Below are 16,180 nucleotides of genomic sequence, written 5' to 3' on the forward strand. Positions count from 1 at the left end.
TTGACTTGTGACCTCTAAGCATGAATAACAATAACACACAAATGAGAAACACAAGTAAACTGAACTACATGAATAACATTGCAAATAAAGGGGAGTAACTTGTGTACAACCTATATTCAATATAAATAAGAGTTGGCTAAGATGTTTATATATATATATATATATATATATATATATATATATATATATATATATATATATATATATATATATATATATATAATAAACTTTCAATTATTACTATCCTGATAACAGTTTTTCTAAGAATTGTCATAGGGACATTGTTTTTGAATGCACATGACACAAATGTTGTCAAGATAAACATTTTGACAAAGTTTCATCCTGATAGTCATAAATGTGTCCTCTAGAGCAGTAACATGGCTTTTCCAAGATTTTACCAGGTGATCTAGTGTTAAGATGCATCTGACTCAAATCTAAAATCACCATGAACAAATTAAAAATTATCATTCTAGCCAAGTTTCATCAACATTGAGTCATACATGTGGCCTCAAGAGTGGTAACACTTTTGTTCTTTTTTACTATGATTTAAATTAGGAAACTAGTTTTTTTTTAAACTTGACCCTTATTCATATTCAGTCAAGATGTTGTCCAACTAATTCATCAATAAGGCCTTTAGAGTGGATAACAGTTTTTTCTAAAATTTGACCTGGTGACCTAGTTTTTGGACAGCGGTAACTCTTATTCTAACTAGGTCTAGATTTTGGCTAGATAAACATAACGCCCATGTTTCACACCAGACACTGCATAACGAAGGACGCCAGGCATAGGGTGATAGCTCACAGGATGAGCTAAAAACAACTTGTTTATGGCAAAAGTTGACTTCTGACCTCTGACTGTGACCTTTCAGATAGATTGGTGATTGTCTGACCTCTGACTGTGACATTTCAGATAGATTGGTGATTGCCTGACCTCTGACTGTGACCTTTCAGATAGATTGGTGATTGCCTGACCTCTGACTGTGACCTTTCAGATAGATTGGTGATTGCCTGACCTCTGACTGTGACCTTTCAGATAGATTGGTGATTGCCTGACCTCTGACTGTGACCTTTCAGATAGATTGGTGATTGTCTGACCTCTGACTGTGACATTTCAGATAGATTGGTGATTGCCTGACCTCTGACTGTGACCTTTCAGATAGATTGGTGATTGCCTGACCTCTGACTGTGACCTTTCAGATAGATTAGTGAGCCTCCTTATGGTGGTAATTTGTGGTTAGTTATAATATGTGTCTTGTTCTGAGAAAACTGGGCTTAATGCATGTGCGTAAAGTGTCGTCCCAGATTAGCCTGTGCAATCTGCACAGGCTAATCAGGGACGACACTTTCCGCCTAAAATTGATTTTCGGTAACAAGGGACTTCCTTGAAACTAAAAATACCATTAAAGCGGAAAGTGTTGTCCCTGATTAGCCTGTGCGGACTGCACAGGCTAATCTGGGACAACACTTTACGCACATGAATTAAGCCCAGTTTTCTCAGAACAAGACACAAATATTGCATAATAAGTGACAAAATATAGGCTAAACTAGGTAATTTTTTTTACCTTTGACTTCTTAGTGTGACCTTGACCTTTGAGGTAGGGGTGTTACGATCAGCTCGCGGTTTTCTCACGGTTATCATAAGATTGTATTTTTTCAAAAGAAAGAATTAAAAAAGGGCTGTCTGTCAAACATGTATGCCCCCCAAATGGGCTGTCAATTGCAGTGGAAGCAATTGTGTGAATACGTAAGAAACCATTTTACTGCTTCAGGTCACTGTGACCTTGACCTTTGACCTAGTGACCTGAAAATCAATAGGGTTCTTCTGCCAGTCATGATCAATATATCTATGAAGTTTCATGATTCTAGGTCTAAGCATTCTTGAGTTATTATCCGGAAACCATTTAACTGGTTAGTCATTTTTTCCTTGACCTTTGAACTAGTGACCTAAAAATCAATAGAGGTTATCTGCCAGTCATGATCAATGAACCTATGAAGTTTCATGATCCTTGGGCAAAGCATTCTTGAGTTATCATCCGGAAACCATTTTATTGTTTTGAGTCACTGTGACTTTGACCTTTGACCTAGTGACCTGAAAGTCATTGGGGGGGTCATCTAACAGTCATGATCAATGTACCTATAAGGTTTCCTAAGTTGCCTAAGCATTTTTGAGTTATCATCCTGAAACCATTTTACTGTTTCGAGTCACTGTGACCTTGACCTTTGACCTAGTGACCTGAAAATCAATAGGGGTCACCTGCCAGTCATGATCAATGTACCTATGAAGTTTCATGATCCTAGGGCTAAGCGTTCTTGAGTTATCATCCAGAAACCATTTGGTGGACGGACCGACGACGGACTGACCGACGTGTTCAAATCAATATTCCCTCTCTTCTTTGAGGGGGGGGGGGGGGGGGGGGGGGGGGGCATAATAAAGCTAATAACTATCAGAGTGATCTTGACTTTGGTGGTTGGGAAACAAAAGTTACATGCACAACTTTGTCTCATCATAGTTTGCATTTGTGCTCAGTTATTATAATATCCGTAATTATACGGAAAAGCTATGACTGTGACAGGAATCTTTGACTTCTGGTGAGATTTGGTTGTGTATAGAACTTGGCCTCCATTTTATGCGAATAAGTATTTTTTTTAAAGATTGCTGACAATGAGATGATATCTTTCCAAGTAAGCGAACGAACCCGAAAAAGTGCAGATACACAGATGGGAAATGCTGAAACTATATGACTCCCTTAGCAGGCATAAAAACACTAAAAATATGAGTATTTAAGATTCTATGCACTTTGAAAAATATTTCCATAAATAAACAAATTCACATGGTTTTCATTATTCAGATATTCAAATATGTGGTGCTGTCCCTATTTGTATTTTGCTAAATATCATGATCTTCAAAAATGCATTGATATTACTCCAACCTTTTTCCTTCCTCCCCCACAATGACTTTAGTTTCAAGAGATGGGCAGTCTGCAGCAACCTGAAAACATATCAAAAATTAAACACCAGAAAAATTAATAAAATTATCACACTGTGAAACCATTTTATTTGTTGCTAAATATACTTTTTGGATTTTCATGGTTCAAATCTCCAATGAATTTAAATGTTTGACAAAAGTCATCTGTCCGAAATATATCTGTCCGAAATATATTCAAGAAGTTGTGACAAAACACTTAATGGGGGAATCTGTTTTGACATGTAGGTTAATATGTTGGCTTTCGTGATTATGATCTCATTGGGGAATAAGACCCTTCCAACTAAAATCTAAATTAGAGGATGTTTGAATAATAGCTAATTTTATGTATAGGAACGCCTTGTTGAACAAGAGTATAGGGTTGGAAAATTGTTATTTAAACATTAGAATAAGAATTAAAGCAATTACTGGCACATTGCATTACTAGTCTTGACTTAAATTAATTTGCTCTATTGTTAATTCTCTTACAATGTTTTCTTACATTTTTTCATCTAGAACAAACATATTGCGTTACACTGATTGGTACAGCTTGATTATTTGTCAGCATGTAATTGTTCACTGTTTGTTACCTTGTAATTACCATGCGCTTAACTGGAGTCATCTAAAACTATAAAAATAGCACAACTGCTTTTATTACAATAACACAAGACATTATTGCTACAACAATTTGAACTGTTAGTAGAAATGCTGGTTCATCACATGGATTATCTTGCTAGTTGGATGGTACAGTAGTCTTTAAAGATGACAATATCGCGATATTTAGACAACAAGAATCAGACACACATAGTTGTTTAAGCATGACTTCAGTGGGGGAATAGAGTTTTAAAATAAACAAAACAACATAGAAATTGCATATTAATATGAGATCAAACGAATATGCACAAAACTTCTCATAAATGAAATCAAATGAAACCACAGAAGATTTTTGTCTAACACTCAGTAAAAATATAAATGTATCAGTGATTTTTTTACCTGCGAGTCCTGGACTCACAAAAATCAGTGAGGATGCAAAGTTTCAAATTATGTGAGTCACAATTATGCATGGAGATTTCTAACAAAATTTAATTTTGAAGATTGCAGAATATCTTAATAATAATCAGTATGCCAGTTTTCAACAGCTTTAAGTGTAAAGAAGCCAGTTTTATTTCTGTAACAGGTTACTTTAATGTTTTTTATAAAAAAAGGTTGGACTCATTCTTTCCATTTTTGGACTACTTCATTTGCAAGTCATCAATTCCCAGGACTGGCAGTTTGTAAAAAAATCACTGATGTTAGAAAATGAAATAACAATCTAGGAATAGTCCTTAACACATGTGCTAATCATCAAACTAGACATCATGTATGTTGATGTCTCTCTATTACACTGATTGAAAGAAATCCATATGCAATTACTATACCCGAAGCAAAAGTTCATATGCTAATGAATGTGTCTATAAAGATTAATAACTCAGATATACTTAAAGAGTTTCATGCAAAGTCCAACAATGTTAAATATTATAACTGACATTTGCAATAATTATGCATCAAACCAACAAGGAACATAAGTAAATGAGCTAACAAATCTTTAGTTTAATTACTGTTGCACTAAAGCTGTAAGTACCAGGCAACAATTTGATGTATATTTACCCCTACATATTATTAAACAAGAGGGCCTGAAAGGCCCAAAGTCGCCCACCTGAGATAACAAGATATTATTGGGACAAATCTTCTGACCAAGTTTCATGAAGATCAAAAAATAAACCTCTTCAGTGTTAACAAGATTTTACTAAAGCCATATAAGGAAAAATGCCCCGCCCACTGGCAGCCATGTTTTTCAACCAACCGGCATCATTTTTTAATACTTCCAAGATGAAAATCGGACAGTAAATGTGGCCTCTAGAGTGTTAACAAGATTTTACTATAGCCGTATAAGGAAAAATGCCCCGCCCCTTGGAAGCCATGTTTTTCAAGCAAACATAATTATTTTCGAACTCATCCAAGATATCATTGAGACCAACCTTCTGACCAAATTTCATGAAGATTGGACAACAAATGTGGCCTCTAGATTGTTAACAAGGTTTTACTAAAGCCATATATAGCCATATCAGGAAAAATGCCCCGCCCCTGGTGGCAATGTTTTTAAAGCAACAAAAACCATTTTCGAACTCATCCAAGATTTCATTGAGACAAATCTTCAGACCAAGTTTCATGATGATCGGAAAATAAATGTGACCTCTAGAGTGTTAACAAGGTCATACATTTCAATATAAATTTTAAAAAAAGTTAAGAAGAACATGTGTCGAAAAATGCGAAATAAGCCCGATATTTAATTCTGAAATCAAAAATGTCTGTACAGTCGAATTCGCCAGAATGTATATCATGCATGTACGATGTGAATCTTAATTTAGTTAAATGGTTGTTTTTAAATTCCTGCAGTGATGTCTATTCATAAGACACACGAACACTTACTCAGATCCTAAAAAAAAGATGAAATCTTCGGTTATTGTAGGAAAATATGTACAAAATATCTTTGTCACCATCGGCTCAAGGCACTAATTTGTCGTTGCTGTATTTTATGAAATTCGTCTTTAATGTCTTGCCTATTTTGTGTTATTGTAATGTGTATTTATCAATTTATTTCAATTTAACACATATAAAAATCATATAGTCTCGCTTATTCAAAAGTTTGCTATCTTCCAGAATGTAAAACTATCATAAATAATTAATTCACCTTAATCTTCTTGTGCTTAAAAAAATATTTTAAAAAGGGAGACAACTCTGTTAATTCAACATAGTTTTTCAAAAGCCAATTTGCAGTTACTTCCCTTGACATGCTAAACTAATGTGTTCACAAGCTGTTTTTACTGTATAAATATAAGGAAAATGACCCCCCCCCCCCCCCCAGCGGCCATGCTTTTTTACCGATCCAAACCATTTTCGAAACCAATCGTCATATCCAGAAAACACATGTTCTGACCAAATTTCATGAACATTGGACCAAAAATGTGACTTCTAAAGTGTTCACATGTTTTCACTATATACATATAAAGAACACTGCCCCGCCCACTGGCGGCCATGTTTTTTTCACCGATCTGGACCATTTTTGAACTTGTCCAAGATATCAATGAAACCAATGTTTTGACCAAGTTTCATGATGATTGGGCAAAAATTGTGACTTCTAGAGTGTTCACAAGGTTTCTCTATAGCCATATAAGGAATATTGCCCCGCCCCCTGGCGGCCATGTTTTTCAACGGACCGGAACCATTTTTGAACTCAACCAACATATCATTTAGACAAACATTTTGACAAAGTTACATGAAGATTGGGCATCAAATGTTACTTCTTGAGTGTTCACAAGGTTTTTCTTTTTTTTAACCTAGTTACCTCGTTTTTGACCCAGCATGACCCAGTTTCGAACTCAGTCGAGGTATCAATGGGACAAATGTTCTGACCAAGTTTCATGAAGATCAGACAATAAATGTGGCCTCTAGAGTGTTCACAAGGCAAAATGTTGATGACGGACGACGCACGACGGACAAAAGGCGATCACAAAAGCTCACCATGACGACGTTGTGCTCAGGTGAGCTAAAAATTTATACATATAACATGTATATACCCACAAACCCATAATCAGTACTCTCCACAGTATTATGTCTAACCTCATCCACACTATCAGCACAGTCTGCATTGGTGATTAGACACTTGGCCCCAGATGCGTTCACTCTGTACTTGATGTCCCCTGGACGCAGCAGGGTCGTTCCAGGGCTAAGAATCACACCTACCATGGAGACAAACACTTGAATAGCATACGGCTAAATGGCATACATTTTATGGAAACAAATTCATACCTTAAAAAAACATGTTCTTTAATTTTGCATTTTTATTCAGAATTATTCTTAAGTTAACTCGGGCCTGAATTAACAAATCTATTCTTGGAATTGGGAATAGAGAATTTACTTCGAACCAATATATACAGGTTACAATTGAAAGTTATGTTGTTAACACAAAATTTTACTTAAAGAAAGGTGTACATAGAGGTTGTTTATGCCAAGTTTGACTCAAAATTAAAGCAATTCATGTATAGTCCAATTAAAAGAATATTTTTTATTCTCAGACTTTAATTGTTTGGTGAATAAGGGCCTTGGTACGATATTAAATTGACCATCCTGACCATTTACAAATTTGAATGAACCAATAGTGTACTTGTTTTCAGACAAGACACAAATAAGGACAAGACTATTGCCAAGCAATATATGTCCCCTACTGGCTCCATCATTGTCAGAATTATTATTTTTTGGTTGCCATGGCAACCAGAATTTTTGATGTAGGAACAAAATGAAATGATGCCCATAATGTCCATATTGCCATCTATCCATGTTTCAAGTTTCATGAAAAAATATGAAGAACTTTTAAAGTTATCGCAGGATCCAGAAAAATGTGACAAACAGACAGACTCACAGAGCGCAAACAATAAGTCCCATCCGGTGAAACCGGTAGGGGACAAAAATACAAGGTATGTACCTCTCTTACTCACAGCACTCACGCAGTGCCATTACGGCTTTGAGTGCTTTTGTAGCTGACACTCTACTATGCCTCTTCTATATATTCTATAGAGCCCTAACATATGTCCATACCTGCTCTGATTGCAGCAACGTTTATTGCCCACCACTGAGGAACCCTGGGAAGCATGACTATCACAATATCAGTGGGGTGTAGCCTGCATGGACCCAGCAACACATTGGCAACACTGGAAAAATGTTATTGAATATATAAAGATGATAAACACACAGTCTTCTTATGATGGTTATTTCGGACAATGATCATTTCTGGCCAGTTATTTTAGAAGAGAGACACGCTTTACAGATGACATGTTGTCTCATAATAGTTGTCATTACTGGTTAGTGATTTTAAATTAGCATGATGAATGACAAGTTTCAATCCAGAACAGCTGTTTTTAGAACAAATTTGACCTTTAATCTCTAAAATGAGACCTTGATGTTTGAGTTAGGGATCCCATCAAGTTGTCTTATGATAATTCAATGTTTAACAACTGGTTTTAAAATCCACTAATATCTGACAAAGATAAGGATGTGGTAGCAATTGCCAAGCTATTTTATTCCCAACTTTGACCTTTGATCTCCAACGGTGACCTTGACCTGGAAGTGAGATAGGTGTTACATGCCCAACATCCATTTATGATGGTTTCCAGTTGTGTCAAATTATAACTTGATGCAAACAAATAAATACTACACAATATTGGATGTAGCTTGGATTTACAACTTTTCAACACATAATAAAGACTTTGAGGGTTGAATGCAAACTGTTTTAAAGGTTAAACATTTCTTCATGAGATTCAATAGGCTCACACTTAACCAGTTTATTCACAGAGAGAATGAAATTATGTTAAAATCGAATAGAGATTGTCTTAGTTAATCATTTTAATCTTGAATTAAGAGGTTTGCACTCATGACTTAACCTGTATGTATCTAAACTTCCAGCTGTGGGGTATTAATCAACAAAGTATGACCTACAAGTATCATTTCTTTGATTATAATTAATTTAAACATCTTTGTCTGTATTATAGGCTGATATATAATAAAAAAAACATTTGGCTTATTTATTTGATGAAGATCTTTTTTACGGCAGACATATATTTGGTGAATGTGTTGTTTATGAAAAGTAATCAATGTTATTTACAACATTTAAAAAAGAATATCTTTACCTTTAATAAATTAAAACCATTAAAACAGATACTTTTGCCATAGAATAAAAAACAGGATAAGATGTAGTTGTAATTTTACGAACACAGATTTTAGTTTTGCAATTTTCTTATAAAATTGACTCAATTTATCAAGTGAATATATGCACAAAATGGAAAATGTTAATAACACTTTATAACCACTGATATATGAGCAGGTAGAAATATGATTGAGTATTAAAGGTACTTGGCCTTCACTTTATGCTTATTCACATATTCAGAAAGTTTGGCGAGACCACAAGTTAATAACAGGTCAAGTAAGAAACCTTGAGTTCTGAGACAATCAAGGTCCATAACTTCAAAGTTGCAGGTGTGATTTTGCTGTTATTGATATTTGCCATTTTATGGTAAAAATATCTTCAAAAATTCTGGCAACAATAAGATAAAAGAAGCAGAAACCAAAAAAGTGGGGACTCACAGATAGACTGGCAGACATCCAGTTCAGAAACTAAATGCATCCCTTTGGGGGCTTACAAATGTTGCATTGTAGAAAGAAACATGCATTGCTTCTTGAAAAATGTAAATCTTTATATGCTTATATGGGAGTTACATCTGTTTCAAAAAACCAAAGCTATAAACCTGCTTAATTGTTTGGGCACTAACTTAAAATATTAAAGGCATACGATAACGTACAGTTTTGACTGATGTGACACTTCCTGGAACGACCATTTGAGTTCCCTCCCTTTGTCATTCACCCACCAGAGTGCTGGGTTACCTCCACTCCTGCCAAACTATAATAACAAATCTGGTCATTTAGTCTGATTAACTTTGCTCATAGTTTTTATTGTTTGGGTTATACCTTCCGAAAAATATGAAATTGAATAAAAATAAGCAAATTTACACCAAAAGTGAGGAACTTATCAGACTTGTTGATAAAATTAGTTTGAAACATTATTTGGACAAGCGTTCTTACAAACTTTCACTTAGATTTGAATATAAATGTAGCCTCTAGAGTGTCAACAAGCATTTTCAAAATTTTGACCTAGTGATCTACATTATAAGTTAAGTGGCCCAGTTTAAAACTCAGCTGAGTTTTGACAAGCTTTTTCTTTACTTTGACCTGAAAAATATGATTTGACTCTACATGAACCAGTTTTGAAATGGTTGGAAAGTTTTATGAAGATATGACAATAAATGAGGCCCTATAGTTTTCCCAAGCATTTTCCTTAATTTGATCTAGATTTCTAGTCTTTGAACCAACATGACCTAATTTTGTACTGCAGCGAGATATCACTGTGACAACACTTCTGTTTAGGTTTCATAAAGATTACCATAGGCAATAAATATTGCTCTAAAGTGATCACAAGCTTTGGCAAAAAAATGTGACTCCTAGAGTAGTCACATGGTTTTACTATAGCCAATTAAGGACAACTTCCTTGCCCCTGGCAGCCATGTTTATCAACTGACATTTTCAAACTAAGTGGTTTGGATATAATTGGGACAAATGTTCAGAGTAAGGTTGATTAAGATAATACATTAATTAAAGCCTCTAGATTGTTCACAAGCCGTTTATTTAATTTAATCTAGTTTTTGTTTTTTGATCCCACATGACCCGACTTTAAACTGAAAGTCTGACAAAGTAGGATTGGAACAAACGTTCTAAGCAAGTTTCTAAATGATTGGGCAATAAATGTTGATTGAAACAAGGCGGATTGAAACAAGGCATTAGTTGAAAACTCATGATGCACAGTCTACATAAAAGATCACCTTGACATTGTAGTGCTCAGGCAAGCTAAAACAAAAGGGCAAAACAGAGTGAAAAGCAAAGCTTGTGAGAAATTCAGCACTTCAAGTTTGTGTTGATGACAAAGATGTATTAGAAGGTTTTTTTCTTAGTACATTTAAAAAAACTATTGAAGTGGATCACTTATGCAAGTTTGAAGTAACAAGACTTTTAGATGATGAATTTAGACTTGGATAAAGACACTCGAATACGAATCTAATTGACATATATCCTATGAATAAATGACAATAATAAAACATGTGCATACCTAAATTTTGATTTTGCCTTTCAACAAATTATTGAATTTCAATAGCATTGTTATTTAATTGTATTTCCAACATAAATATCATTAAAAATATTCAACGCTTGCTACAGTAATAACAAATCCTATTAATGATTTTCTATCACAGCTTTTGCCACAACCTTTTCAGTGTGTGCCCACTTGTCAATAACATCTCTGGCAAAGTTGAAGTGTTTAGGGCAGGTCAGTCGGAAGGACTTCTTCTCTGTAGCATAATCCCATTTGTCTGATTGATACGTAGCAAAGCTGGATGTGATTGGAGTAATTGACTTTACATCTTTGTTCAGCAAACGCAGTATACCAAGATACCTCATTTTTACCTACATAAAAACAATACATAAAAATAATTTTGTTGTCATAATTGCTTATGGACTTGCATTAAACAATATTGTGTATTGATTCTATTATGAAACATGATGTACAAAAAACAAAAATAACATGCTTAAATTTTTTTTAATCATCTATAAAGAAAAAGAACTAAATGTGTGTGAATGGCAAATATCAACTCCCACTTTACAGATGTAAGAAATAATTCTAAAAGGGATTTGTTCACAGTTTAGTAAAATGAAAAAAAGTCAAAATAATTGTCAGATTGATTCAAAAAAGAATGCATGCATTATGTTTCAACAAGCTAAATAACACTCTTTAAGAATTTATAAAAAATATGTGTGTGTGTTTTACAGAATGTGAAATAAAACCTTGTTGTAGTGAACATGGCAAGAACTTAACATGCAATAAGCTGAGGTAGGTCTGTTCTAGTGTTCCAATAGTAGATTCAAGAACCAAAGTGGGAAAACTTATCATCAATTTCTCAAAAAGACAGTTGAAACAAGAGCACCGCATAGCAGGTGCCAAATCTCGGCTGTGGGTGCAGAAGGGGTTTTCTGCCTATTTTGGGAAAAGGAGTCTGACAAAATTGAGAATTTTTTATCGACAAAATTGGCCATTTTGGGAATTTTTGCTTCAATGAAACGGCTCATTTGGGAAAAAATTGTGAACTTATCATGCTTAAATAATTTAGTGGTTTAACAAATAAATGTGTTTTTATTTGTTATTTTGTCTTCTTAATATAAACAGATGCAATATTTGGCATGTTCAACGTTTATTCAAGTACTGCAGTTTTGTTTTTCAGTTACAGTTACACTCTGAGATAAGAACTGAACAGTCAAAACCTTAATTATAGCAGATATTTTTGACAAAAAGAACACAGGTTAGTCACACAAGTTATAAGGCACTTCATTCTTAAATAATGTTTTTGGAAATTGGGATTTTTTTTATAATTTTGGTTTGGGATCGGGTCATTTGCTTTGTGAGTGCCTCCGTTTTCCGGAGGCGCAGACAGTGCTGAAAAACCCCTGGTGCAGTTTTAAATAAATGAAAGCTTGTCAGAAGAAAAGCACTTTAATTTTAGAGCCTAATTGTTAAAGTTTTATATTAGAGGTCACAGTGACCTTGATCTTTGACCTAGTGACCAAAAATGGTTGTGGCGTGTAGAACTGATGAAGGTGCATCTCAGGGCTCAACATTAACCTAAAAACCAACTTACCCTGCTGGGCAAGTACTTAGAAAATCTACTTGCCCTGAACATAATGCCACTTGCCCAAACATGAAATATCACATTAACTGTAAACCTCATATATTTTAATAAAGATCAAAATGATACACCAAAAAACTTTATTTTTTATTTTTGCACATTTTACAAAATGATCACAGCAATTAAAGTCTAATTAAAGTCTTAATCAAGTTAATGTCGATGTGTGCCATTGTTTGATTATTAATGAAAAAATAAGTCAATCTCCTCCAGGTCTTAGTCAGCAAACACAGGTCAACGTTGCCTCTGTCCTCCAGACTTACAGTTACTTCTAAACGCAAAGCTAAATAAACTAGAACTTTTCTAGTCTGCTAACAGTACTGTAAACAACACGTGAACCGTAACAAAAATGTGAATTGACGTAAAGCAGGTGAGGTATAAAACCCGGAAATATCCGGAAAACCCGGAAATCTTTTAGGTAAAACCCGGAACCGATATAAATGGTTATAACTTCATTATTATTCGTCCGATATTAATTATAATGGAACCGTTGTAAAGAAGATCCTCTACAGATTCTAACCTTATCAAAATATTTTATGGCAGGGTCGTAGTCGGCCTGTAAATCGCGGACAAAGTCGGCCTGTTTTAACGGTTTTTTTTTACACACGCAAATGCCGTAAAGAAAACCCGGAACCGATATAAATGGTTATAACTTCATTATTATTCGTCCGATATTAATTATAATGGTACCGTTGTAAAGAAGATCCTCTACAGAGGACTACGACCCTGCCATAAAATATTTTGATATGGTTAGAATCTGTAGAGGATCTTCTTTACAACGGTACCATTATAATTAATATCGGACGAATAATAATGAAGTTATAACCATTTATATCGGTTCCGGGTTTTACCTAAAAGATTTCCGGGTTTTCCGGATATTTCCGGGTTTTATACCTGCCCAAGCAAAGCAGGTGAGGTATAAAACCCGGAAATATCCGGAAAACCCGGAAATCTTTTAGGTAAAACCCGGAACCGATATAAATGGTTATAACTTCATTATTATTCGTCCGATATTAATTATAATGGTACCGTTGTAAAGAAGATCCTCTACAGATTCTAACCTTATCAAAATATTTTATGGCAGGGTCGTAGTCGGCCTGTAAATCGCGGACAAAGTCGGCCTGTTTTAACGGTTTTTTTTTACACACGCAAATGCCGTAAAGAAAACCCGGAACCGATATAAATGGTTATAACTTCATTATTATTCGTCCGATATTAATTATAATGGTACCGTTGTAAAGAAGATCCTCTACAGATTCTAACCATATCAAAATATTTTATGGCAGGGTCGTAGTCGGCCTGTAAATCGCGGACAAAGTCGGCCTGTTTTAACGTTTTTTTTACACACGCAAATGCCGTAAAGAAAACCCGGAACCGATATAAATGGTTATAACTTCATTATTATTCGTCCGATATTAATTATAATGGTACCGTTGTAAAGAAGATCCTCTACAGATTCTAACCATATGAAAATATTTTATGGCAGGGTCGTAGTCGGCCTGTAAATCGCGGACAAAGTCGGCCTGTTTTAACGGGTTTTTTTACACACACAAATGCCGTAAAGAAAATCCGGAACCGATACAAATGGTAATAAATGCATTATTATTCGTCCGATATTAATTATAATGGTACCGTTGTAAAGAAGATCCTCTACAGTTTTTAACCATATCAAAATATTTTATGGCAGGGTCGTAGTCGGCCTGTAAATCGCGGACAACGTCGGCCTGTTTTAACGGGTTTTTTTACACGCGCAAATGCCGTAAAGAAAACCCGGAACCGATATAAATGGTTATAAATGCAGTATTATTCGTCCGATATTAATTGTAATGGTACCGTTGTAAAGAAGATCCTCTACAGTTTCTAATAATATATATAATATTTTATGGCAGGGTCAGAGTCGGCCTGTAAATCGCGGACAAAGTCGGCCTGTTTTAACGGGTTTTTTTACACACGCAAATGCCGTAAAGAAAACCCGGAACCGATATAAATGGTTATAAATGCATTATTATTCGTTCGATATTAATTATAATGGTACAGTTGCAAAGAAGGACCTCCACAGTTTCTAATGATGTTAAAATATTTTATGGCAGGGACAGTGTCAACCTGTAAATCGCTGTGCGGTAAAAGTTGACCGAAAAATACCGTGTTTTTTTACACAGAACAATGTCTTGAGGAAAACACGGAAAAGCTAAAAGGGGTTATAAAAGCATCCTTTTTCCAACCGACCATACATTTTTGGTACCGTTGTTACGGTATTCTTCCACTGTTTCTAAATATGTAAAAAAGATTGTGAGAAAGCATAATATGAATTAAGGCGAAGCATCAAAGCGAAAATGGTTATAAATGCATTATTATTCGTCCGATATTAATTATAATGGTACCGTTGTAAAGAAGATACTCCACAGTTATTAACAATGTCAAAATAATTTATGGAAGGGTCAGAGTCCGCCTGTAAATCCCGGTCAAAGTCAGCCTGTTTTAACGGTTTTTTTTACACACGGAAATGCATCAAGGAAAACCCGGAAAAGGTAAACGGGGTTATAAAAACAGTATTATTGACTCGATATTAATTATAATGGTATTGTAGTACAGGAGAACCTCCACAGTTTCTAACCATGTAAAAATATTTTAAGGCAGGTTCAGATTCAGCCTGTAAATCGCGGTCAAAGTCGGCCTATTTTAACGTTTTTTACACGCGCAAATGCCTATAGGACTACCCGGAAAAGGTGATAAAACCATCACTTTCCCAACCGACCATACATTATTTGATACCATTGTAATGTAAACAATGCACCTATTCCTACAGCCGTGTTAATACCAATATGAAAAGATGCCATATCCATCCACAACCCCTGGGTAGGTAGATGGGCACCTTAGACCACTAAGTCACGGTAACTCCGTCTGTTACTGCTACTTTTGACATTGATATTACCAGTTAAATGTCAATTTGGTGACATGGTTCATGCAATACCCTGAAATTTTCCGGGGACACAGTAACAACAACTGCCAATTAAGGATACAATGGTCGCGATCACAGGTTAGTGCCACTTATGTATATCTGCTCTTGGCATGTTGTTCTTACTTACTGTCAATCGAAGATTTGTGTCTTGGGTAGATATACAGCTTGTTGTCAAACCGTTCCGATCCGAATACTTAAATAAGAAGTTTTTTGTTAAGAAAAAATCATAACTGCAATACAAGTCTAGCTTTGATCACGATATAAATCATATAAACATTTTATGAATCGATGTTGATATAAAGTGTGTTAATTGACCTTGTGTTCGAATTGTTGTGTTTGATTTTATTTACTAACAATGCCTTTAGTAGTGGGACATAGCCAGACAAAGTACTTGTCTGATTATTTGTGTAAGGGATCGTACACAGTGTTCTCCTATTCTGGATATAAAACGCTCCAGTTTATGTACGAGAGGGACGTTTTTGAAGTTGCGCCTTTCTTTTCGGTAAGTACCGTGCACAGTATATATAATTATATATATATATATAATTTCTCGCTATATATATGCAATATATCGTTTCTAGTGTGTGTTAACGGGTTTAATTAGTTAATTAATGGTTATATGATTGTATGTCTATACTACAAAATTGGATAAATATCGGCAATATACCGAGACCGAAATGCTTTTCCTATGAAGACCGAAATGCACTCAATTTCTAGCTATATATATATATATATATATATATATAGTTCCTATAAACGGATTTAAATTAAATAAAAGTTAAGAAAAAGATGTGTGGAAAAATACCAAATAAGCCAGATACTTCATTCTGATTTCGTAAATACTGTACAGATCTTAAATTTACGGATCATTGTAATTTCCTGCAAC

The 16,180-nt window shown here is 34.8% G+C and overlaps 1 protein-coding gene and 1 long non-coding RNA gene across 3 annotated transcripts in view; one reads left to right on the plus strand and one right to left on the minus strand.

Annotated features, from left to right (window-relative positions):
• Positions 1-7,751, plus strand: part of LOC127866307 (uncharacterized) — a 28,834-nt gene extending 21,083 nt beyond the window's left edge. Inside the window, exon 2 of the long non-coding RNA XR_008042950.1 lies at positions 7,612-7,751. This is a non-coding gene — a long non-coding RNA (uncharacterized LOC127866307). The remainder of the gene's footprint in view (positions 1-7,611) is intronic.
• The window catches only part of LOC127866297 (acyl-coenzyme A synthetase ACSM3, mitochondrial-like), a 60,739-nt gene that overhangs the window by 23,740 nt on the left and 20,819 nt on the right, over positions 1-16,180 (minus strand). The window contains exons 2-7 of one of the 2 annotated variants that reach the window (XM_052406761.1): positions 10,867-11,064; positions 9,354-9,451; positions 7,597-7,709; positions 6,622-6,740; positions 2,930-2,988; positions 1,136-1,189 (exon numbers count right to left, since the gene is read on the minus strand). In XM_052406761.1, coding sequence (XP_052262721.1) covers positions 1,136-1,189; positions 2,930-2,988; positions 6,622-6,740; positions 7,597-7,709; positions 9,354-9,451; positions 10,867-11,058 — 635 coding nt within the window. In that variant the 5' untranslated portion in view covers positions 11,059-11,064. The remainder of the gene's footprint in view (positions 1-1,135; positions 1,190-2,929; positions 2,989-6,621; positions 6,741-7,596; positions 7,710-9,353; positions 9,452-10,866; positions 11,065-16,180) is intronic. The other variant, XM_052406762.1, reaches the window with a different exon arrangement.

The sequence above is a fragment of the Dreissena polymorpha genome, chromosome 2 (assembly GCF_020536995.1).
Source record: "Dreissena polymorpha isolate Duluth1 chromosome 2, UMN_Dpol_1.0, whole genome shotgun sequence".
Lineage (NCBI taxonomy): Eukaryota > Metazoa > Mollusca > Bivalvia > Myida > Dreissenidae > Dreissena > Dreissena polymorpha.